The sequence below is a fragment of the Scyliorhinus canicula genome, chromosome 28 (genome assembly GCF_902713615.1).
Source record: "Scyliorhinus canicula chromosome 28, sScyCan1.1, whole genome shotgun sequence".
In the NCBI taxonomy this organism is placed as follows: Eukaryota; Metazoa; Chordata; class Chondrichthyes; order Carcharhiniformes; family Scyliorhinidae; genus Scyliorhinus; species Scyliorhinus canicula.
This window is the reverse complement of record NC_052173.1, coordinates 10,515,949-10,542,299: the sequence shown is the minus strand read 5'-3', so window position 1 is coordinate 10,542,299 and position 26,351 is coordinate 10,515,949. Positions and strand designations below refer to the sequence as shown.

General features: G+C 46.9%; 1 protein-coding gene across 18 annotated transcripts in view; it reads right to left on the bottom strand.

Moving 5' to 3' along the window:
* Positions 1–232: 232 nt before the first annotated feature.
* LOC119958254 (CAP-Gly domain-containing linker protein 1-like) overlaps positions 233–26,351 on the bottom strand; it is a 113,656-nt gene continuing 87,537 nt past the window's right edge. For 16 of the 18 annotated variants that reach the window (XM_038786685.1, XM_038786683.1, XM_038786686.1 and 13 more), the window contains 5 exons: positions 21,808–21,858; positions 20,217–20,252; positions 5,970–6,007; positions 2,395–2,479; positions 233–309 (listed from right to left, as the gene is read on the bottom strand). In XM_038786685.1, coding sequence (XP_038642613.1) covers positions 289–309; positions 2,395–2,479; positions 5,970–6,007; positions 20,217–20,252; positions 21,808–21,858 — 231 coding nt within the window. In that variant the 3' untranslated portion in view covers positions 233–288. The remainder of the gene's footprint in view (positions 310–2,394; positions 2,480–5,969; positions 6,008–20,216; positions 20,253–21,807; positions 21,859–26,351) is intronic. The other 2 variants (XM_038786670.1, XM_038786680.1) reach the window with 2 other exon arrangements.

Genomic DNA, 26,351 nt, shown 5'->3' with positions numbered 1-26,351 from the left:
TTTTAAAAATAGCTTTTACACATTACACACACAGTCAGTCAATGTACTGTATAAAGGCTTGGAACTGTTATATGCCATCTCACTGTACAATGTATCTATATTCTTGTCACAGTGAGAATATTAATAGAATATTTTATGCTGTGGATTCTCACTTTTGGAGTTCAGACTGATTCCATGTGGTACCTTTGTAACTAACAAAGGAGTGTATAGTGGAAAAAAATACTCAGCTGGGATATCTTATATATTTTATTATGATCTTTATACATGAAAATCCATATTAGCAATGAGTTAGTTGTTACTATCTTCAACCTACAAAAAGAAAAAAAAATCAATATTAACCAGAGAAATATTTACTAAAAAGTCACACAAAGAATAAAAAAGTTTACATGTAGCTGAGCATTCATGAATGCCAGAGATATAAAATTAAAATTAAATGTCTCTAGTTTCCCCTATTTTTATCCCCTTAAGAACGTAAGAACAAGGAGCAGGAGTAGGCCATCTGGCCCCTTGAGCCTGCTCCGCCATTCAATGCAATCATGGCTGATCTTTTGTGGACTCAGCTCCACTTTCCCGCTCGAACATCATAACCCTTTATTCTTCAAAGAACTATCAATCTTTTACTTGAAACATTTAATGAAGGAGCCTCAACTGCTTCACTTGGCAGGGAATTCCATAGATTCACAACCCTTTGGGTGAAGAAGTTCCTCCTAAACTCAGTCCTAAATCTACTTCCCCTTATTTTGAGGCTATGCCCCCAAGTTCTGCTTTCACCCGCCAGTGGAAACAACCTCCCCGCATCTATCCTATCTATTCCCTTCATAATTTTATGTTTCTATAAGTTCCCCCCGCATCCTTCTAAATTCCAACGAGTACAGTCCCAGTCTATTCAACCTCTCCTCGTAATCCAACCCCTTCAGCTCTGGGATTAACCTGGTGAATCTCCTCTGCACACCCTCCAGCGCCAGTACGTCCTTTCTCAGGTAAGGAGACCAAAACTGAACATAATACTCCAGGTGTGGCCTCACTAACACCTTATACAGTTGCAGCATAACCTCCCTAGTCTTAAACTCCATCCCTCTAGCAATGAAGGACAAAACTCCATTCACTTTCTTAATCACCTGTTGCACCTGTGAACCATCTTTTTCCGACTCATGCACTAGGACACCCAGGTCCCTCTGCACAGCAGCATGTTTTAATATTTTATCATTTAAATAATAATACCTTTGCTGTTATTCCTAATAAAATGGAAAACCTCACATTTGTCAACATTGTATTCCATCTGCCAGACCCCAGCCCATTAACCTAAACTATCCAAATCCCTCTGCAGACTTCCAATATCCTCTGCACTTTTTGCTTTACCACTCATCTTAGTGTCGTCTGCAAACTTGGACACATTACACTTGGTCCCCAACTCCAAAACATCTGTGTAAATTGTGAACAATTGTGGGCCCAACACTGATCCCTGAGGGACACCACTAGCTACTGATTGCCAACCAGAGAAACACCCATTAATCCCCACTCTTTGCTTTCTATTAATTAACCAATCCTCTATCCATGCTACTACTTTACCCTTAATGCCATGCACCTTTATCTTATGCAGCAACCTTTTGTGTGGCACCTTGTCAAAAGCTTTCTGGAAATCCAGATATACCACATCCATTTGCTCCCCGTTGTCTACCGCAGTGGTAATGTCCCCAGAAAATTCCACTAAATTAGTTAGGCATGACCTGCCCTTTATGAACCCATGCTGCGTCTGCCCAATGGGACAATTTCTATCCAGATGCCTCGCTATTTCTTCCTTGATGATAGATTCCAGCATCTTCCCTACTACCGAAGTTAAGGTAACTGGCCTATAGTTACCTCCTTTTTTAAACAGTGGTATCAAGTTTACTAATTCCAATCCGCCGGGACCACCCCAGAGTCTAGTGAATTTGCAATTTCCCTCTTTTAGTATTCTGGGATGCATTCCATCAGGGCCAGGAGACTTGTCTACCATTAGCTTGCCCATCACTACCTCCTTAGTGATAACAATCGTTGAGCCCCCCCATGCCACACACCATGCCAGCTGAGAGGGCAGATAGAGAACTGGCTCTCCCTCTAACTGGTTGATGTTGCATAGTGGGTTGATCTTTCATCCCCTTGTGAATGGTTGTGTCTGTTTCATTTGTTAGCTCATCCTTGTGAATAAATTCACAGTGCACTAGACGTTTGGGCAAAAGCACCCGCACACTTCAGGAGACAGCTTAACCATAACCAATCTGCAGTCTCACCAACTAGTTTGAGAGAGAAAATGATTCCGTACCAAGGAACCTGGTTGCAGCACCCAAGTAAACTCTTAAACAAAACAAGTGCTACTCAATGTCACAACTGGAACATAAATCTGTTATCACTCACTTTAATTTTTTGTGGTCCAGCCAGATCACTGAGCTCTGCAATTTCATTTTCCAATGTTGCAATTTCTGCGTCTTTCTCCTTCAGGCTAAAACAAGGGAATGGCATAGACAATAATCATAGTATAAACCTCACTTTGTGTTTCTTGTTTGAGTCAGAAAACTTGCAAAACTGAGTACAAGTGTAATGTCAATTATAGGCAATGAATTATTGCCTGTGTGTGCCTGGAATTTCAACCAAAGTGCCAATCTATTAGCAAAAGTGGTATCATGACCTTCCAATGAACAAGAGCAGCCACTAGAAAGAATGGAGGAAAACAGAATGCAACAATCCTCCATCACATCTACTGGCCAACAAACAATGTCCTCACTGTTTAACAGGATTCAAGCTAGTTGGTGAAGTCAAAAAAGACAGAGTCGGGCGGCACGGCGGTGCAGTGGTGAGCACTGCTGCCTCACGACACCTCACCATCCGATCCTGGCCCTGGGTCACTGTCTGTGTGAAGTTTGCACATTCTCCCTGTGTCTGCGTGGGTCTCACCCCCACAACCCAAAGATGTGCAGGGTAGGTGGATTGGCCATGCTAAATTACCCCTTAATTGGAAAAAAAATAATTGGGTACTCTAAATTTATAAAAAAAAGACAGAGCCTTTCCTTGCTGATAAGAATTTATTGACTCTGCCCAGTGCCAACACTGCTCACCCACACCCGGTGTCCCAGCTATCTCCTAATTATATGTAGTCAAATACTCATCCCCTGTTTTCCTTAACAATGTGATTGACATTAACAAAATTGAACAATGCAATTGATAATACATTGACACTCACTGGTGAGAGCCTGTAAGGCCAATGTAGAGCCCATCTACGAATCTATAGCCAACACTAATCCCATTTCTACCAAGCTACATGCAAGAAAAAAATCAACCTCGATATGAGGGATTGCCGATGATGATGAATGCCTATTTTTAAAAAATTGATCTAGGTTATAATTTTCTTGATATGTCTCAAATGTAAGTGACCAAAGCTACCATTTAGAATCCCCCAGATGGCTCAGTGGGTAAAGTTTCCAGGTTCCATTCGTGGCCTGCTGAATGAGCGGATTTCAGTTGGAGCAACAGAATGAAAATTCAACTGGCTTCAGTCTCCCAGGGCTCGGATGGGTTGGAAGGAAAATCACCCAGCGTACCAATGTTGCACACGATCCAATAACCTCTGCTAGAAAGTCCTTTTATGTAGATGAATAGGATGTGAACAAAATCAAAGCTCAGCAACGGTACCCCCCAGCAGTTGAATAGCCCACCAATACCAATATGAAAAATAGTCGCTTAGTTGAAATATGGGAAGTGTGACAGGACATTCACCCCAGGAAGAATTACCACTTTCAGGGAAGGAGGGTATAAAATTGGGGAGAACTTGTTTTTGTAGTTACTAATGGAATAAGGTCTTATGATCAACCAGCACAAAATAAATTACCAAATGAAATGAACATCACTCATTGTCACAAGTAGGCTTCAAATGAAGTTACTGTGAAAAGCCCCTAGTCGCCATATTCCGGCGCCTGTTCAGGGAGGCTGGTACGGGAAGCGGCTGAGTGGCCAAGTGGCTGAGTATTAAAATGAAGATCATTAATTATTAATTTAACTGCGCATAGCACATTACAGGGATTTCTAGTTTAAGGCTTTAATCTAATGTTATGATCAATCAAGGTTTATTGATCAGCTGGGGCTACAACCTTGAAAGGAGGCACATTAGAGGGGACCCTCGTGAGCTACAAAGACAGCAAGTGGAATATAAAAAGTTAGTTTGGAGGACTATTCCAGGTTGAACTATAACTGTAGGACAAGGGGACATAGGCATTTGATAGGGGAATGAGCCCTTATCTACCAAGTGTCATTTAATATATTTTAACGTTATGCACATGGATACAAGCATGTTTCAGTAGCAGAGTTGTATACTCTAGGCCATTAAGTGAGAAGTATCTATGAATCATCGGCGTGAATTTTCTGTTCCCACCCACAGTGGGAATTGTTATGGGCAGGACAGAACATTTGGTGGACCATTGAAAGGTCCATTGACCTCGGGCTGGAACCTCGGGTCTCTGGGCAGCTATGACCGGGAAATTCAACCCTAAATTAGTGCATGAACCTCAGAAGGTCCGTGACCATTGCTGTAAGGCTATTACAATCAGAATGTTAGGGTGTATTACTAGAATTATTCACCAAACACCACTAAAACAGATGGTACAAAATAACAGAAAACAATCAATATTAACCAGAGAACAAATACTTAGTGAAGATCAAACAAATTAAAAAATCAGAAACAATGGATATACCGCTGGATTTTGAATACCAGAGATATAAAAGCCAAGTTAAATATTATAGTTTTCCCGTGTATTTTATCCCCTTAAGACTCTCCTGTGCCAGACACCATAGCAGCAGAGAGAGTGGATAAGTAACTTATTTCCAGGCCTCTCCCAGTACCATTCTCTAATTGGTTGGTGTTGTGTATGAAAACAGTGTGGGTTGATTCATCCTTTGATACTTCCTTTTCCTGCTAAGGAGGAGTCTCAGTTTCATTTGACACCTCACCTTGATAGCTTAGCTCGGTGATGGAAGTCTCCAATGGCACGACTCATGATGATTTGGATAATATTATGCGCAGATATATAGGGCGCTATTCAACGGCCTTATCGCGCCAGCCTTGGTGTCGGGTCCAGGCCATTGAATCTTGCAAGATTTAACGGAGCCTCGCGAGACGTTGTGATCTGGATCGCGCCGATCTGGCGAGTTCGTCATTAGGCAAATTTAAATGTGCATTCGCCGATTCTCCTGAGGCCCAGTATTCACTGGCCACGCCTGGGAGATATTGCAGGGCGCCGTTTAGTACTGGTCATGGACAAACATAGACCAGTCATAACGGCACCTGGGGGAAGTCACCCAGGCCATTGGAGATGCCCAGGTGGTCGAACATTGAGCAGGGTGGTACCCTGGAACTCCTTTTGGCACCTGGGCACCTTGGCTTTGCCAGCCTGGCACTAAGGGTGCCTGGGTGGCACTGGCAGGGGCACTGCCAGGGTGCTAGGCTCACAGTGCCAAGGTACCAGGTTGTCTGTGCCACGAGTCAGACCTAGGGGTGCCTTTCCCATAAGAGATGGGGCGAGGGAGGGCGGACTCGAAGACCCCGGAAGAGGCAAGTTGGGTGCAGTGGGTGGGGGTGGGAGGCAGTCCGGAAGCCGCAGTGGGGTTGAAAGTTCGGGGCTGCCTTTAAAAATGGCTCCCCTATCTGCGGGTAGTCTTCCTGCACTGGCAAGCTGAGCTCGTCAGTGCAGGAAATGACGCGTGCGGCCTCGCTGAGGCAAAAGAAACGGCAAAGTGCCGTTGAATAGCAGGGTCTTTCTTGGCGCTGCCAGGGCCGAGAAACACCCTGCTAAACGCACCCGAAACAGGACAAAGAAATGTTTTGGTTGAATCGCGCCCATAGTTAAAACTTGGGGGCTATGAGATTAGTTCTTTAGATCAAAATTGCTTCATAAATCATGCAACAGATACATGATTTTCATAATGGTGATAAAGTACTTTACCTGTTTTCCAGTTGTTCTACTGCTTCTAATTTGGTGAGCTAGAATAATGGAAAAAAGAAAATCAAAATGATGAAATGAGCAAATGCCATTCATCCCATTAAGCTTGTTTTGTCATCATTAGCCTTTTCAGGATCGAGATAGCAATTTGTCATCTATTTCTGACCTTATGCCAATGCGCTCTACTACCTGATCAAATTAGTCTTTTTAAAACATTTTCTGTGTCATGCATCAGTCCATAACTTAGCTCAGTGTGAATGAGTTACTCCTTATACTTAACTGCATCTTAAAACTCTAATACTCATACATATACCACTATATCTAACATTAAAGGGTTGCTTGTTTCTTATTGAACCTGGAGTAACTAAGTGAGATGCCTGCAGAGTAAGTGAGTAACCTACAGAATTCTTCAAGCATTTTCCAAGAAAATCCCAAAGGAACCTAGGTTGACTTCTCCAATTTCCTCCCCTCCATGTTGGAAAGCATTGGCCTCCATTTGACACACACCTTTGACAGTATGGCTAAGTTCAGGAGATCTCCATGAGGAATCATGGGTATGAATGTACATGCTACAGTTTCATTCGTATAGCATGTCATTACGCCAATGGTGGTGCTGTTCCAAAGCTTACTGTGATAGTATTCAGGTTGTTTAGTACTATCTCGGACCGTAGAGCTGATCTACAATGGTGCACTGGGTGAGCGCTTCTTGGCTGCAGCAAATCTGGCCGACACTGTTAATTCCAATTGTAGGTGGAGAAAAAATGAGTCTGAAGCTAACCTAAAAGTGAAAACAGGTTTCTTTCCAGGTTAGCAAAGTGTCACAGGCTCTCCCAGTTCCTGCCAGACACCTAGTGAACTGGTTTATTTACTCTTGTAATTATTCCCTAATCCTTCCCCAATTGAGGACAGCTGTGCTTAATTACCAATTTAAAACATGTATCTATCGCAGCAACATTTCAAATTAACAGATCACCTTTAAAAAAATTAAAATAAACACAAGTGCATTTGCTTTTCAGAAAAATGAAAAAACTGAAGAAAAAAATCATCTATTTAAAAAAAAACTCATGTCCTGAGTCGTCCTTCTAATGCCCCCAGGAATCTTTCACCACAAGCATTCCTATTGGTAAAGGTGTGATAGCTGATATCTTGTACCAAACCAGTGGAGCTTCGAGATTTCCTTTTTCCACACTTTTTGTTTTAGATTTGCATTCTCATTTCATAATCTTTTTTCACTCACTATTTGTGAAGTATACATTATCCCAAAGGGATCGATTGTCAATATAACATCTGATTGCCAATACAGAGGTCTGGCAGCTGGCCCCCCTGCCCCCCACAATGCAAATCCTGCCCCCCCCCCACCCCCCGCCCGACAAATAGGGACTTTCTCCCCCGCCACTGTGGGAATTGCTAGGTCACCCCCTCTGCAGCATGTACGCTTAAGGCTGACCTGACAGCACCCCCTCCCATGACCACCATCAGACCCTCCCAACATATCTGAACACTATCCTCCAATCAGTCACCCCTGCCTGGAAGCTAAAGCGCAGTCCAGGCAGAAACTGAACAATCACTGCTTTTTCACTCACCTGTCCCTTACACCTGCTACCTCAGACAGAGGGGCAGAAATCAGCAGATGTTACTTCACAGAAAGCCAAAACCACATCTCAAGGCTTTAAATCCCTCAGATACTTTGATCTGCAAGGCTTTCAAAGTGAAAAAGCTTTTAGTCGGCTGTAATTGACAGGGCGCCAGCTTACAGGCAGCCAGGTGTCTGGTTTGTTTATTTTCATTTCATAAATGCACCTTAAGTACCCTACTTTGAACCAAACCTCAATGTTTATAAACAGGGACAGCACGGTAGCATTGTGGATAGCACAATCGCTTCACAGCTCCAGGGTCCCAGGTTCGATTCCGGCTTGGGTCACTGTCTGTGCAGAGTCTGCACATCCTCCCCGTGTGTGTGTGGGTTTCCTCTGGGTGCTCCGGTTTCCTCCCACAGTCCAAAGATGTGCAGGTTAGGTGGATTGGCCATGATAAATTGCCCTTAGTATCCAAAATTGCCCTTAGTGTTGGGTGAGGTTATTGGGTTATGGGGATAGGGTGGAGTTGTTGACCTTGGGTAGGGTGCTCTTTCCAAGAGCCGGTGCAGACTCGATGGGCTGAATGGCCTCCTTCTGCACTGTAAATTCTATTCTATGAAAAAATCTAGTCATGATTGACAGCTCACAAACACATCAAAAGCAGTTCAATGTTTTCAGCTGAGAAAAAGAGGAAGTGAAAGCACTTTGTAGAAGCAGCAACAATCCTGTTTTTTCCCAACATGAGATTCTCCGCTGCATCAGGGACTCCACTACTGGTGGCAGGTAGCAGAGAATCCTCCCCTCAGTTAAAAAAAAATGCTGGAGGCGGGACCCACAACATCATGCTGACCAGCAACCCCGGCCTTCAAGAGATCAAGGTGCTCTTTTTAAAAGGAACCCTGATCTAACAAAAATAAAAACAAGAATTCCCCCCCCCCCCCCGGGAACATACTCGGGGGACCCCCCTCCCATGGACCCAGGGAAACCCCTCTCAGACAAGGGGAACCAGGCAAACATGGCAGGATTAGCCTTCAGTTGGAGACAAGCCAACTTCAACAACACTGATATAACTGAAAAATAGCAAACTCTAGAGAAGCATTGTTTAAACCATATACACACTGATCAATTTCCAAAGCTTTCCCTCCAACTGTGATGCTGCCTTCGGAGGTTTGAATAACATTTCCCTCTGGAGGTGAACCCCCTGCAGAAATGCAGCTTTTATATCAAGTTATATTCGAAAACATTGCAAATAGAGCCAAAGAAAATTTTCAAAATTACCTTCCCTGCTGTGGGAGAGTCCACTCTGATTTCCTTATATGCTAAGCATTCTTTAAATCTCCAGGCCACTAACCTAGCCTTGGCCTGATAAGTGCCATCTGGTAGGACCTTTTCCATGCAGACCCACCTAGACCATAAGACATAGGAACAGAATTAGGCCACTTGGCCCATCGAGTCTGCTCCGTCATTTAATCATTGCAGATATTTTTCTCATCCCCATTCTTCTGTCTTCTCCCCATAACCCCTGCTCCCCTTATTAATCAAAAACCTATCTATCTCTGTCTTAAAGACACTCAGTGATTTGGCCTCCACAGCCTTCTGCGGCAAAGTGTTCCACAGATTCACCACCCTCTGGCTGAAGAAATTCCTCCTCATCTCAATTTTAAAGGATCATCCCTTCAGTCTGAGGCTGTGCCCTCTGATTCTAGATTTTCCTACAAGTGGAAACATCCTCTCCACATCCACTCTATCCAGGCCTCACCGTAACCTGTAAGTTTCGATAAAATCCCTCTTCATCCTTATAAACTCCAATGAGTACAGACTCAGAGTCCTCAACCATTCCTCATATGACAAAATCTTCATCCCAGGGATCATTCTTGTGAACCTTCTCTGAACCCTTTCCAAGGCCCAGCACATCCTTCCTTTGATACGGGGTCCAATACTGCTCACAATACTCCAAATGGAGTCTGACCAGAACCTTATACAGCCTCAGAAGTACATCCCTGGTCTTGTATTCTAGCCCTCTCAATATGAATGCTAACATCGCATTTGCCTTTCTAACTGCCAACTGAACCTGCATGTTAATCTTAAGAGAATAGTGAACAAGGACTCCCAAGTCCCTTTGTTCTTCTGATTTCCTAAGCATTTTCCCATTTAGAAAATAGTCTATGCCTCCACTCTTCCTACCAAAGTGCATAACCTCACACTTTTCCACATTGTTTTCCATCTGTCTTTGCCCACTCTCCTCGTCTGTCCAAGTCATTTTGCAGCCCCCCTGCTTCCTAAATACTACCTGTCCCTCTGCATATCTTTGTATCTTCTGAAAACTAGCAACAGTGCCTTCAGTTCCTTCTTCCAGATCGTTAATGTATAATGTGAAAAGTTGTGGTCCCAACACCGACCCCTGAGGCACACCACTAGTCACCGGCTGCCATCCTGAGAAAGACCCCTTTATCCCCACTCTCTGCCTTCTGCCAGTCAGCCAATCCTCTATCCATGACAGTACCTTACCCTTAACACCATGAGCTCATAACTTATTTAACAGCCTCCCATACGGAACCTTGTCAAAGGCCTTCAGAAAATCTAAATAGATCACGTCCACTGGTTTTCATTTGTCTAACTTCCTTGTTACCTCCTCAAAGAATTTTAACAGATTTGTCAGTCATGACCTCCCCTTGACGAAGCCGTGCTGACTCAGTCCTATTTTACCATGCACTTCCAAGTACTCTGCAATCTCATCATTAATAATGGACTCTAAAATCTTACCCACGACCGAAGTCGGGTTAACCGGCCTACAATTTCCCATCTTCTGCCTCCCTCCCTTCTTAAACAACGGTGTTACATTAGCCACCTTCCAGTCCTCTGGGACCCTCCCTGCCTCCATTGATTCCTGAAAGTTCACCACCAAGCCTCCAAAATCTCCTCAGCTTTCTCCTTTAGTACCCTGGGATACAGTCCATCCAGTCCAGGTGATTTATCCACCCTCAGGCCTTTCAGTTTCACAAAATGTCTTATTCAGCAAGCAATCACGATACAGTAGCTTAATGTTCGTCTTCTGCTGCCATGTTTATTCCAATAATTGTGTGTTGAGGAAGAATGGGTCTGAAGTTAACCCTTACTTTAAAATGGGTTTTATTTCCAAAACAGCAAAGTAAAGTTACAGACTCCTCCAGTTGAAAAATGAAAATGAAATGAAAATCGCTTATTGTCACACGTCGGCTTCAAATGAAGTTAGTGAAAAGCCCCTAGTCGCCACATTCCGGCACCTGTTCGGGGAGGCTGGTTCCTCCCATACATCCAGAGTGAACTGGTTTATTTACTCTTGTAATGATTCCCTAATCCTTCCCAAGTTGGGGCCAGCTGTGCTTTATAAAAAATAAATTTAGAGTAGCCAATTATTATTTTTTCCAATTAATGGGCAATTTAGCGTGCCTCCTCAACCCACCACACACCCTTCCTTTCCCTTCTATTGGTACAGAGGCGAGGGTATCTGGTCTTTCCAGTGCAAAGTTTTTTTTTTAAAATTTAGAGTGCCCAATTCATTTTTTCCAATTAAGGGGAAATTTAGCGTGGCCAATCCACCTACCCTGCACATCTTTGGGTTGTGGGGGTGAAACCCACGCAAACACGGGGAGAATGTGCAAACTCCACACGGACAGTGACCCAGGGCCGGGATTCGAACCCGGGTCCTCAGCGCCGTAGGCAGCAATGCTAACCACTGTGCCACCGTGCTGCCCATTTCCAGTGCAAAGTTGAGTGCTTGTACCATTTGTTTTTTGTACAACTGTGTTGTGAGCTGTTTTAATAATCAGAGTAACCTCCCCCCCTCCCCGTACGTTGGTACTGAGGGGAGGGTACCTGGGTGGGATTCTCCGACCCCGCGGCGGGTCGGAGAATCGGCGGCGGGCCGCGCGAATCGCATCACGTCGCCCCGACGCCGGCACGCGATTCTCCGCGAATCTGCGGCATTTGCACCGGCGTGGTTGGCGCGGCGCCAGTCGCGGGCCGGTCTACGCGGCTGGCCCACCGATTCTCCGGCCCGGATGGGACAAGCAGCCGTAAGAAAAGAGCCAAGTCCCGCCATCACCGTTCTAACCTGCTCTGGGTCGGCGGGACCTCGGCGTGTAAGGGTCGGGTTTGGGGAGGGTCCGACCCTGGGGGGGCCTCTGATGTGGCCTGGCCCGCGATCGTACCCACCGATCGGCGGGCCGGCCCCTGTGGCTGGGGGCCTCCTTTCCTACGCGCAGGCCCCATGTTGCGTCGGGGCCGGCGCGTTGAAGGAGGCCACTGCGCATGTCCTCATTGGCGCTGGCGCAACTGCGCATGCGCAGATCCCACGGCGCACAGTTCACGCCGGGATCTGCAGTTGGAGCGACGGCGTTTACAATGGCGTGGACACTCTGCCGCGGGTTTGGAGAATCCTCCCCCTGTTTCTCCAACACAAAATTAGTGTTTGTACTGTTGGGCCTTGTATATATTTTTTACTGTTTTAATAAAAAAATATGGCCAATCCACCTACCCTGCACATCTTTGGGTTGTGGGGGTGAGAGCCACGCAGACATGGAGAGAATGTGCAAACTCCACAGGGACAGTGACCCAGAGCCGGGATCGAACCTGGGACCTCAGCGTCGTAGGCAGTAGTGTTAACCACTGCACCACTCCTGCGGCCAGCTGTGCTTAATTATGAACTTAAAGCACATATTCCATTGCAGCATAGTTTCAACATTAACGTGCAAAATCAAGAAAATTAACCTCAGCACATTCAGCGCTGTTTTCCCAATTTTGCAGAATAATTTATTTTTGAGGCAATAGAGGTTAAAGATCCAATGGGAGTTTTTGAATTAGAATACAGGGTTGGTTGCCTAAACAACCTCTGTCCCTCAAACAACTGTTATGGGAGGTGTTTTCAGAACCCCAAAATGTATCATGGAGTTCATCAACCCCCACCTTTAATGGATTGTTGGTTTTGAAGCACACGGCTTGTTCCCCAGGTGTTGTATTACAATTATGGACACGTGGTTTTGAAAACAAAACAATGTTTATTCCATGAACTCAAATTAACCTTTTAAATAAACATTGGATCTCTTAACACCCCTTACTTCAAAGATAACCCCGAAAATAATACAACACTACCCAATCCTGCAAACTGTTCCATTACACATCCAAAAGACTTAACAAATCTTTCAAACAGAAGCACATTAGATTTATATTCAATACTGAGACCTTTTTACAATTCCGATTTCACCAAAGGAATAAGAGATAGTCCTTCATGGCAGAGATCACCAACAATGCAGCTCACAGCCACATCCAAGCTTTCTTCAAACTGAAACTAAAACTCCCAAAAAGCAGAAGTGAGCTCAGCTCCCCCCCCCCCCCCCCCCCCCGTGACATCACTTCAGTAATATGATCAGCCTCATTTCTTAAAGGTACATTTCTTAAACATCCAATTCTTAAAGGCACTCTTACATGACACAACCCCATTAAATGGACAAACTGGTCATTCATCTCATTGCAGCCCACACAAAACAGCTACTGCATAATCACTTCAAAAGTAATTGTGTAAAATGCTAAATGTTTCAAATTGAGAAGACACTATATAAATATCGAGCCTTGAATTGGTTGGGCCATGGCAGGAAATAGTGCAAAGGTATGTCATGATGGCCCTCGCCCCACTTTCCTGCTCATTCATTTACAGCCTTTGCTTCCAGTGGTTGGTGGGAGCATCAACCTTAAACAGGCAGAAAGAAAATTTAAATATTCATTTTAGGAGTTAATGTTCTGTCTTCCAATTCCTGCTGTTCTTCCGTCCAGGATGTCAAAGATACAAATCACACCCCTGAAAATTGTGTTTGCAGGGTAGCTAGGTGTCAGTATTCATATAGAAGGTCATGGAGAGGGCACAGTTTCATGTTAAAGTAAAACTATTTCAACCATTTCTCAACCAATTTTTAAGCCTCTGTGCCAACTGTCAATTATTTTTTTTAACCTCCAACACCATTACCAGCATCCACAGATTTCCCAATGGGAATCTTCCTTCCGAAGGTGTTTAGAAGTAAAGGACCAACATAGGGATGCCAGAAAGATCAGGGTGCTCGAGGGATGCGGTTTGTCCGCCTGCCAGGTCCAACACTCCCGCATTGATAAAGAGTGAACATACCTTGCTTTGCCACACAATTTGCACCAATCTTTGGAATTACTGCTACTATTGTCCCTGGAGCAGCCACCCACTCCAAGGTGACCTGTAATGTTGCAAAGTCATCTAGCATTATATAGTGCATGTAGATGAAGGATTTAAATTGTCACATGCAGGACATTGCCTGACATGGCCTCAGTATCTGTACATATATTTAATACCCTACTAGCATCCTTTTAAAAGCATCTGTTGAGATGGGGCTCAACAGATGGGGCGTGGGGCTGCCCCACAATGAGAAATCCCATTGACCAGCCGGCGAAACGGAGAATCCCGACGGCATGCCGCACCAGATTTCAGTACGGAGAAATCTGCCCAGAGTAACTGTTCAACATCTCTGCCATTTCCTGTGTTTCTATTATCAATTCCCCAGACTCACACTCTGAGGAAGAGCAACTAGCTTTAGTTACCCCTTTCCTATTTAAATACTAGTCGAAATTCTATCTGCTTTTATATTACTTGCCAGCTTTCTCTCAGACTCTACTTTCTCCTTCTTTATTATTTTTTTAAGTCATCCTCTGCTGGTTCTTAAAATCTGACCAATCTTGTGATCTACCACAATCTGCCGATTTGTCCAGTTTTTCTATCAATTTGGTGCTATCCTTAATCTTCCTTATTCAATCATGGATGATGCATCCTTCTCAATGAGTCTTTCTTCCTCACTGGGTTAACCTTTGCTGAGAGTTATTAAATATCTCCTTAAACATCTCCCACTTCATCTCTACCGTCCTATTTTCTAACCTAATTTCTCAATTCACTTTGGCTAGATCTGCTCTCATACCCGTAAAGCACTTTTATTCAGGTTTAACTCATTTGTCGTAGGCCCATATTTCTCCCCTTCAATCTGAACACGAATTTCTAATGATTGCTGTCATCTAGAGGCTCCTTTACCATGAGGTTATTAATTAATCCTGTCTCATTGCTCAGGTCCAGAATAGCCAGCTCTGTTTAGCTCTAAAACTTACTGCTTGTCCCGAATTCTCGTGAATACATTCTATAAATTTATTTTTCAGGTTATCTTTGCCAGCCGGCTGAGAAGCATTGACAAAATGTTTTCTGTTCAACACCTCTGGCTTAGATTCTTTTTTTAAATAAATTTAGAGTACCCAATTAATTTTTTCCAATTAAGGGGCAATTTAGCGTGGCCAATCCACCTATCTTGCACATCTTTGGGTTGTGGGGGTGAAACCAACGCAAACACGGGGAGAATGTGCAAACTCCACACGGACAGTGACGCAGAGCCAGGATCGAACCCGGGACCTCGGCGCCGTGAGGCAGCAGTGCTAACCACTGCACCACCGTGCTGCCCTACCTCTGGCTTAGATGACAATTGTATTACATCATTGTTAGCGGCTGTGGGTGTTACTTCTTTCTGTCTGTTTGAAAAGCCCTATCATGGGCAGGAGCCTTTGTTCCCCAGGAATCCTGATTGGGTGGAGAATTCCGCGTAGGGTAAAAAACAGGTTAGATGGGGCTGGTTTAGCTCACAGGGCTAATCGCTGGCTTTTAAAGCAGACCAAGCAGGCCAGCAGCATGGTTCGATTCCCGTACCAGCCTCCCCGGACAGGCGCCGGAATGTGGCGACTAGGGGCTTTTCACAGTAACTTCATTAAAGCCTACTCGTGACAATAAGCGATTTTCATTTCATTTCATTTCAGATGCCAGACGGCAGACCCGTCCCCAGTCTCCGCTCCCACCATAGCGGGATTCCCACCCCGCATCAACAGGAACATGCAAACAACTGATTTGCATTCATTTGAATGCAATTCAGAGGCTGGAAGCCCAAATCTCCACCCCCCCCCCCCCCCCCCCACCCCATTATGATCGACCCCTCCCAGCCGGGAGCGTGATTTGTGATGAGACCATCAATTCACACAACACGTGGTTAGAAGCGAACAGTGGTTTTAATCGTCTTACAACAGAGCCTGCCTGTAACGAGATGAACTCTAGATGAACTGGCAGGCAGGCTCACAACAGCAACCTTTATACTTCCGGTTAGGGAGAGGAGCCATGGGCGGAGCCAAGGGTGGAGCCCAGTACAAGCTCCTCATCTCCCCCTATGGGTAGAGCTGGGTAGAGCTGAGCAACTACACATGGTCTAGAACAAGGTACAGGCTCAACACATGTTGTACAATACAGTGTGGATTATTAGTGTTTATAATTCACCACATTTTGGAGTGTGTATTTAGAAACAGGGTCCTGGCACCATGTTGAGGGGGAGCAAGAAGGTAAGTACACTTTATATTGTCTCCAGGCTTGCTGGGGGGGTGTATGGCTGGAACTCTGGGACTAGTGGCGACTTGGTGGCAAGGGTGTGGACCCGGGTGTCCCCCTCGAAATCGGGGTGCCGTGATTGGACCTTCCATTGCTGCTGTAAAAAACTAGCAACTCAACCCTTAGGTCTTACTTACAGGATCTTAACTCTGTTTAAACCGTTGACTGCTGCCAGTATCCTGGAAATGCTCTGAGGTCTCCTGATCATGTAGATATCCATCTACCCCACTCATCTGGAAACCCTCATGTATCCGCGGTACATTCAAGGGGATGGGTGTGGCCATGCTCAATCGCCAGCCCACCAGGTGTTGGGACTCCTCATTGCACTCCTTAGGTGCACACCTCCACAGCAGAGGAAGCAGTGAATTAACAGAGCTCACCCGACAAAAAGGACACATGCACCAGTGGCCGCTGGAACCCTCCCTGGCACACAGCTCCTCTCAGAGTAACAGCCTCATTAGTGAGACCAACAGCTAACCCACTCCTAAGGATCAGGCTTTAATAAAGAGTCCACACCGATTAAAAAGAGAAACAAAGTTTATTTACAAGAACAGGTTTTGTGTGCACGATCCAGTAGATCCTATTGGGTTCTCCTCTGGTCGGTGTCTTACTGGCTGACCTTTTGTACAGTGATTAACGAGATACCCCGCTCCGAGCGGGGGAGCTCGTACTCCGTGAGCAGCACGGGGTAGACAAGTATTCCCACCCCGGAGGTCCTGTGCATAATATTACAAAGGCGATGGCTCCAGGCCCTGCAGGTCAAACATGGCCCATTGGTTTCAGATGCTACGAGTGTATGGATCCTGGACCCACCTAAGAAACCTGAACAGCTCTCTCTCACAACCTGTGTTAAACCAAGGCTGCACATCACACTTCCAGCTTCCAGCAAAGGTACTCCCTCAGTTACTCCCGTCTGTAGGATGTGCCCACACACCAGTCACCTAGCATGGAGCCGCATGCCCGCATAGTGTGAACGTCTGCACCACACAACCAGCTGCCCCGGTGGGAAGATACCAGGCTCACTCAATGAGGACACCCACAGTAGACCACACTGGGAGAACCAGAACAGGGGCCACACAGCCCATCGCTAACACCTGTTGTGGCAGCCACCAGTACCCCATTTGGCAGGGATGGGTGCAGAGGATAGGAGTTTCCCACGTCAAGGGCCGGGTGGAAGTCACTGGTGGGGACAGGTCTGCATTGTCAAGTACATGACCTAGAAGAGGGTGGGGGGAATGGTAAGGGTAGCTGAGTAGTCAAACCCAGGATGATCGTATAATTCGGGGGGTTTGGATGGTGAAGGGAAGCATCACCTTGTTGACAGTCTCTGTCTCTCCCCCTTCCCCTGCACAGAAATAGAATTTGGAGCTTAGTCTGCCATGCGAGCTATCTACCTGGCAGCTGCTGCTGCTGCTACCGATGCACGGTGGTGAGAGTGCCAGGGTCAGCCCAGGGAAGACCCTGTACACCAGGACCTGCCCCAGAACAGTAGGGGCCAGCCAGTGAGGCTGAGGAAGAGGTACGAAGGCGGCGCCAATCAGATCACGTTTCTACCGTCAATACTTGTCCTTCGAGGAGCTGCCAGACCATCGACTCTGCTTCACCAAGGAGACCGTGTGCCACCTGTGCCAGAGGGTGGTGGACCGACCACCGCAAGGAAAAGGAGGAGGACACTGGATCCCGGTGGCTGTCAAGTTGACGGCTGCCCTCAACTTCTAGCTCGTTCCAGGGCTCAAGCCGGGGCATATGTGGAATTTTGCAAACGTCCACGCGCAGGTGTGATGGATACCCTGCGCCTCGGCAGCCACCTACATCCACTTCAACCTGGACCAGGTCCACCAGGATGCCCGGGCTGCTGGATTTGCTACTATCCCATCCCTTCCTCATCCCTCGGGGTGCTCGCTGGCTTTCGGGCTACTCCATGGAGGGGCATCAAGAGTGAGCTCCAGTGACCTCAGCATCATCTGGTGCTACCAGTCCTGGAGGCCCGCCCTTGTCTGAACCATGGTGTCAATGTGCTCAGCAATGCTGCTCTGTGACTGGGACATGTCCCTTAGCGAGTGAGCCATGTCCCTCAGCGAGTGAGCCATGTCCCTCATTGCCTCGGTCATGACCCTCTGTGACTGGTTAAGGTCAGTCAGTGCCCAGCCAATGCTCTTGATGCCCTCAGCCATGATCCGTTGTCAGTGGGCCAAGCTCTGGAGCGCTACAGCAATGTCCATCTGCGGCTGGGACATGTCTGCCTGTAACTGGGCTCTCCTGTCCTATGCCTTAGCCATGGACAGCACAGTGTGCCCCAAGCCTTGGACACATAGTTCTGACTTCTTGTCCCAGGCCTTCTACTGCTGATGCCACCATCTCAGTGTTGGTCTGGGTGCCACGCATTGTCGCATTGTCGACAACATCTCCTGCACCTGAAGGTGATTGGATTCCTCCAGTTGTACTTTCAGGTGCTGGAATGTAGCTGGCATTCCCTCCTGTAAATTCAGGCTCTGACTCTGCATCAGTGATGGGATCATCTTTTCCAGATGGCGCGACATCTGTCTTGGGAAAATCAGTTCCCTGGGATCGGGCAGCCCTCCGATCAGTCGTTCCCTTGGGAGTCCCTGCCTTCACCTGATGTGCTCCAGCATCTGTGTGATGCTCACCAGAGGATGACCCAGGAACCTGACCGCTAACATTTCCCATCGAGGTGATGCTTTCTGTGCTGGTGGATGGTGCTGGTGAAAGCAGTGCCGTGAAGTCTGTGTCTTCCCCCGAGGTCTGCTCTGGGGTTTTCAGAGGGTCTGGAGGGGGGGGGATGTGATCCCGATGGCCTGGCCTCATCTGACAGGGGTTCCTGGAAGACAAATGACAAGGGATCGGCTGTTGGGAAGGTTAGGGCTGTGAGAGATGACTCACTTGAGATAGGACAACTGAAAAAGTTGCATTGGATTCTCACTTCTTCGGCACATGTCAAACTCCTTGTTAACCACTGCCCTCTCCTCGGCTTCCCCTGCAAGTTCCATGGCCCTTTCTTCAAAGGGGCTGTGGAACTATATGTCGGGCAAGCCCCCCTGCTATCTTCTGACGTTCCCATCTATTATGGCCTGCTTTATCCTTGGGGATAGTGAGATGCCGGCATGCCCTACACTATCCTCCTCACAATTCACAATGCTTCCAAGTTTCATATCATCTGCAAATTTTGAAATTATAGCTTTACATCAAGGTATAGGTTAATAATATACATCAGGAAAAGCAAGGGACCTGATGAGCAAGGGAAACTCCACTACAAATCTTCCTCCAGTCCAAAAAACATCCTCTCCGTTTCCTGCCACTGAGCCAATTTTGTATCCAATGTTGCTACTTTCCTTTTTATTCTAAGAGCTATAACTTTATGGCACTGTATTAGATTCCTTTTGGAAGTCCACGCACATATCAACAGCGTCGCTCTCATTAACCTGTTCTGTTACCTCTTCAAAAAACAACAGCAAGTTAGTCAAACATGATTTCCTCTTGCAAAATCCATGCTGGCTTTCCTTAATTAACCCACATTTGTTCCTGTAGCATTAATTGTGACCCAAATTATTGTTGGTTATTATTTCCCCACCAATGAAGTTAAACTAACTGGCCAGTAGTTATAGAATTATATAGAATTTACAGTGCAGAAGGAGGCCATTCGGCCCATCGAGTCTGCACCGGCTCTTGTAATGAGCACCCTACCCAAGGTCAACACCTCCACCCTATCCCCATAACCCAGTAACCCCACCCAACACTAAGGACAATTTTGGATACTAAGGGCAATTTATCATGGCCAATCCACCTAACCTGCACATCTTTGTGACTGTGGGAGGAAACCGGAGCACCCGGAGGAAACCCACGCACACACGGGCAGGATGTGCAGACTCCGCACAGACAGTGATCCAAGCCGGAATCGAACCTGGGACCCTGGAGCTTTGAAGCGATTGTGCTATCCACAATGCTACCGTGCTGCCCTGTTCGGCTTATTTTTCGAAGAAAGGTGTAACATTTACAATTCTCCAGTCTTCTAGAACAACCCAATTCTAAGGAAGACTGAAAAATGATTGCCAGTGCCTTTGCAGTTTTCTTTAATTCTTCCCTCAGTATCCTTAGATGCATCTGATCCGGTCCTGGTACCTTATCAAGTAAAAGTACAGATAACCTATCCAATATCTTCTTATTAATTTTAAACCCTTCTGGTATCTAAATTACCTCATCTTTCACCATGGCCTGGGTAGCATCTTCTTCCTTGGTAAAGATAGATGCAAAGGATTCATTTAATATCTCAACTATACCCTCTGCCTTCATATGTAAATTTCCTTTTTAGTCCCTAATCAACCCTACTCCTTTTCCTATTTATATGCCGAGAGAAGACTTTGGGATTCCTTTTTATGTTGGCTGCCAGTCTCTTTGTTTCTCGTATTTGTTTTACCTCCCCTTGGAACCGTTTATCTTCAGCCTGGTTCTCAATTGTATTTTCTGCCTAACATCTGTCATAAGTACACTTTTTCGTCTTCATCTTAATTTCTATCTTTTTTTTTGTCGCCCAGGGAGCTGTGGATTTGTTTGCCCTACCGTTTCCTTTTGAGGGAATATACCTTGACTGTGCCCAAACTCTCTCCTTTGAAAGTAGTCCCTTGTTCAGCTACTATTTTTCATTGCCAACATTTGACTCCAGTTTATTTGGCCCAGGTCCATTCTTAGCCCATTGGCTTTTTCTCCCCAGTTAATTATTCATACTCGGGATTGTTCTTTGAACTTGTCCATAGCCAAGATTAGCTGTTGGAACAACTCGATTATTGCCTTTCAAGAGAAGCTTCTGAAGCATTGACAAGTCATGAGGTTCAGGCACCTGGGTTTACAAGCGTAGTAGCATCAGGATCTGCAGGTAGGAGCTAGGCATTCCTGAGTTCTTCTACACTTTCCCTATTTTCTCCTCAAAACAGAAGGGGAATGCTACAGGGAAAGGGCACAGTTGCTTGGATGGAATGACTGATGGTTAAAAAAAGGAAGGCATTAAACCCCTGATGCAGTGCTCTGCCTATCTCTGAGACGTCCACAAAGCTGCAGCAAAATTAATTTATGAACAAATAGTTCAAAGAAAAAAACAACTAAAATGGCCTCGCAGTATCTCCACCTGCCCGCTCGACACAAGCACAAGTGGCTCTTCGATACTGGCATTGCTTTATGGTGATAGGGCACAGCTAGTTGGAGAAGAGAAATGCAGCATGTTGAATACAGACTTGAACATAATTAGCATGCTGTAAGAAAATCTGGGGCGTGCACTGCAATGCACTGAAGCCGGCGGGGCGGGTTGGGGGGGGGGGGGGGGGGGTCCTATAAAACCTAGGATTAATAGGGATTCAAATAATGGTCTCTCACTCCCATTTTCTCTACTACCCCAAATCTGCCACAAATTGTGGGAAAATTTAACCGTACCATCCAACAGAACCATTGAGCTGTGCTACAAATCCATTTTCCCATGTGCCTGTCCTATTAAGATGCATAAAGCCTTTAAAATATGTAGCTTCTAATTGTTACCCCACAACGGGCCAGCTCAGAAACAATGGTGTTCATGATATTTGAAGCTTCTGACGAATACTTTCACTTAGCTGGCCATGGAGACTATAATGGGGGTCAGCCCATTTTATTTTGGGTACCTGAGAATTACACTTTGTCCTACTTTCTCTCAGGATTTTGATTCTAGGCTCGTGTGTGGTATATCTTGTTTCGTGAGGCTCCCACAGTGTTATAAAGGTGGAACTCTTCTAACAAATTACTTGATAAGTACATTGCTATCTACCTTCAAGAATCTTGCCTTTATTTTGAGGTGCTTCTTTTCTTTTTCGGTTTCCTACATGTCAAAGTAAACCAATGGAACCAAAATTATTTTGAACAATAATACAAATAAAAATATTTATAAAATGGTTTGTAATATAAACAAAGAGGCCCTTGGTGGCTGAAAGGGAAATAAAGAGTTAATGCCTGCCTTTAGAAGTGAAATTGCGGGGAAGGCCAAAATTGAGTTTCGCGTTGGGCGTGAATCAGTTTGTTATCTAACTAGCCCGCTCTCAATGGCGAGTTCCTGATCACATCCAGATATATCGAGCATATCATTAACCCTCATTTCCATTAATTTCCATCTCATCAGCGAGATTGAAGTCGAATGTAACGGCCTCCCGGGAATTAACCGGCTCCCCAGCGTGAAATCACACGGGATTCGTTTCGTACTCCTTTTTAAAAACGTGAAGCTGGCGCACTGGCTGCTGAGGGGAACTGAGGAGGTGAGGAGCCATTTCCATTTTCCGGCAAGCAGCTCAAGGGCACTGGAGCTGCTGCCCCAGTGCTCGGGGAGGGAGGGGGGGGGGAGGGGGGGAGGGGGGACCCCTCAAGGGGGTCGGGCTTGACCGGGTGGCTGAAGTGTTCCAGGTTGGGGATGAGGGGCGTTTCATCTGTGAGGCCTTCAAGCCATCTTTAAATATTGTGGATGTCCATAACAGGGCCTGTCTATCATACCAAACCAAACACTTCTAGGACGGGGACCTGCTCTTGGTTCTATGCTGACAGTCACTTTAACTCCCTTCGACTGTGAGCAGCCTCTAGCTTCACAACCTCTAGTTTCACAGCTGAAGGCTATTGCGAATAAGGAATTGGCCTTGTTGGTTGTGAGAGCACTTCACAGCTGCAGGTTGTGTTTGCTGCTTACTCCTGCTGCTGGCTGCAAATGCCTGGAGGCTGCTGTTGAAGTTTCCTTCCTTTTCTGGAAAGAAAGACAACTTTTGCTAAAATACGTGGGTGCCGGAACATCGCACTAAGGGGATGTATGAGTCCTGAAGGCAATCTGTGGGACCTGGTGTGTGACATTGATCTGATGGCACCGTTGAAGAAATGCTTTTGCAGATTGCTTATGCCTTTGTTGCAGGTGTGGTGAATGCTGCATGTAACTGGCACATCACCACGGGTCAAACACGCTGGAAGTCAAGGATGTTCAACTGGGGTGACTTCCGGTGACGGCGGGCGGGAGGCAGCGCGCGTTGGAGGGCTCCCGCTCTGGAACAGCATTGTCGGGGGGTAACGCCCGGTCCAAAGGGCAGCGGAGGCAGCAAAAGTCGGGAGACAGCACAGGGGGAGGAAATGTCGAAGACCAGCAAAACAACGGCCGTGAAAAAAGCGGCTGAAAGTCCTTCGGGGAGTGGAAAGGTCACCGCGGGGTCAGTAAAGAAAATGGAGGCTGGAGTGCCAGGGGAGGCCGCATTGCTTACGGCTGAAGAAATAACTAAGGTGATGGCCGTGGAAGTCGAAAGGCAGTTTGCAAAACACATGGAGGCAATGAAGAAGGAGATGAGGGCGGTTTTGAAAGTGCTGGTGGAGGAGGTGATTACCCCGGTGAGGACGGCGGTGGCGAGCGCAGTGGCGGAGGTGTGGGAGCAAGGGGAGGTTCTGAAGGAAGTGGAAGAGACATACTGCAGCACAGTGATCAACTCACCTCGATGGGGAAGGAGATGCGGAAGGTGATGGAGATCAACAAGGATCTGCGAGGAAAAATGGAAGACCTGGAAAACAGATCCAGGCGACAGAATTTGAGGATTGTGGGGCTGCCTGAAGGAGTGGAAGGACCGAGGCCGACGGAGTATTTTGCCGCGATGCTGGCGAAACTATTGGGGGAGGGGGAGGATCCCTCCCGATATGAACTGGATCGGCCTCATTGGTCGTGGAGGCCTGTACCAAAGGCGAGTGAGCCGCCAAGGGTAGTGACTCTGTGCTTCCATAGGTACAGTGTGAAGGAGAAGGTCCTGTGCTGGGCCAAGCAGAAGCGGGTGGTGCAGTGGGCTGGAGCGGGTATACGTGTATACCAGGACTTTACGGTGGAGCTGGCGAGGAGGCGAGCTGCCTTCAACCGGGTGAGGAGGGCACTGTACATTAGCAAGGTGCAGTGCGGCATTGTATATCCAGCGAAGCTGAGGGTGACCTACAAGTTCAAGGACTTTTATTTTGGGACGGCAGAAGCAGCGGAGGAGTTTGCGAAGGCAGAAGGACTGTGGCAGAATTGAGAAATGGCCATGTACCGATGTAGCCTCATGACTGTATTTTTTCTTTTTTTTTTGTTTCACTGCGGTGCTGGTGTATGGGCGATAGGAGCCAATGTTGTATATATTTGGACAAGGGAAGAAATAGGGCTTTCAGTCGTAATGAGGGTTCTTTGGGGTGTGGATGTGTATGCGGGGTTTGTGTGCTAAAGGGGGATTTCTGGGCTTTTCCTAGGGCCGGGCAAGGGGGAAAGGGACCCGGGTGGGGGCCTCCACGCTGGCCGGTCTAAGCCGGCCAGTGAATGGGAGTGAGGTGGGGGGGGAGGGGCTGCGGCCATCGGAGCCTGGCAGAACAGGGTCCAAGGGGTCTAGCCGGGGTGGAAAGTTGGGGGGAAGGAACCACGGTTGGGGGGAGGAGTTTTACAAGAGGCAGTGGACGGGAGGAGTTGGGGAGGAGTGGGGGGGGGGGGGAGGGAGGGACAACTCTTGGGTATCATGTACGGCACTCTTTCAGAGGTTGGATGGCATTGAGTGTAGGGGGGGGAGGAGTGGACTCTATAGGTTAATGCTGACCATGGGCGGTCCCGGACTCCTTTTTCTTTTTCACCTTGTTTTTTTTCCCCACCGTGAGAGGGTTTGTTTTATTTGATGCATATATTGACAGATGGGCCGTTGTTTGGGGTGGTGGGAGGATGGGATCGTTTGACTTTGTATCTGTTACCGTTTACTGCTTGTTGGTGGGGTGTAAATTTTGAAGGAAAATGTGAAAATGGAGAATAAAAACATTTTTTAAAAAAGGATGTTCAACTGAACCTTGAGTGCCAGGGAATATGTGGATGCCAGGATTTGGTTGCGGTGAGATTGGGCCGTGTGGGAGGGGCCTGCATAGCTGCGGCTCCTGGACGGAGAATGGCTCTGATACAGGGAACAATTTTATGGACAGATCATTTCTGATATGATAACACCTATTCAGGTTTATCCTCCGTTTCGGTTGAGGAATCTGTGAGGGGTGATACCGTGTGTTTGGGTGTTTTGTGTGGAAAATGAGCTGATAAAGCTTTGTATTGGCACCAATACAGAACTGTGACGTTTCATTGTTGTTCGATGGTCAGTGTGATATGTGGAACGTTACAGAGTTCATTTTCAAATCTTTGTTACTCTTGACTGTTTAATAAACAAAACATTCTCAATTGGCTTCTGGTGGGTACACGGGCCATGTCTCAGACGATGATTATTGCAACGCATTTCAATTAAACTTTGAAGCCTGAACAATTTTCCTGAACACTAGAAGTGTCGGCACCACAGAGGCTGCAGCCAACAATCAGACACTCGAGAACTGGGCTTCAGCACTGGGAATATCCTCGTGACCAAAGGGGGGGGGTGTGGATCAGGGGAAGACACCTGAGCACAGTCTCCCTAATACCCCAGCAGGGGTCTGGGGTCTGCGGGCTCCTGCTGTGGCCGGGGGTGAGTGAGCCGAACAAGGTTTTCCAGCACAGCTGGCTTGATGGATAGCACTCTGAGAGGGCAGCACGGCAGCATTGTGGATAGCACAATTGCTTCACAGCTCCAGGGTCCCAGGTTCGATTCCGGCTTGGGTCACTGTCTGTGCGGAGTCTGCACATCCTCCCCGTGTGTGCGTGGGTTTCCTCCGGGTGCTCCGGTTTCCTCCCACAGTCCAAAGATGTGCAGGTTAGATGGATTGGCCATGATAAATTGCCCTTAGTGTCCAAAATTGCCCTTAGTGTTGGGTGGGGTTACTGGGTTATGGGGATTGTGTGGAGGTGTTGACCTTGGGTAGGGTGCTCTTTCCAGGAGCCGGTGCAGATTCGATGGGCCGAATGGCCTCCTTCTGCACAGTAAATTCTATGAAAGCGAGACACGCAAGGATGGGGGAGGCTTCGGGAATTTGAATTTCTCAGAGTGGAAGCCCTAACTGATTGTCGGTCTTTCTTCTTCTCCAATTCCTTACAGATATAGCAACATGCCTGGTGCTGTCAGTGCCGCAGAGGCTGCCCTCACAGTGCTGGTGGCAGCCGAGGCAGGCAGCAGCATCGATGTAGGCTGGAGGTGGCATCCCATGTGCAGGAGGCCGCCGCACACCCTGAAGACCTAGCCAGCCATCAGGCGGAGTACAGGGATCAGTGGTCTTTCAAGGAGATGACGGACTGCATGTGCCGCAGGAGACTCCGGGCTGGATACTTCCACCCTGCCCGCTGCAAGAACACCACGGGCAAGACGCCGACATTGGAAAAATCCATTGACCTCGGGCAGGATTTTCTGGTCGCCAGGCAAACAAGGCCAGAGAATTCCGCACAAA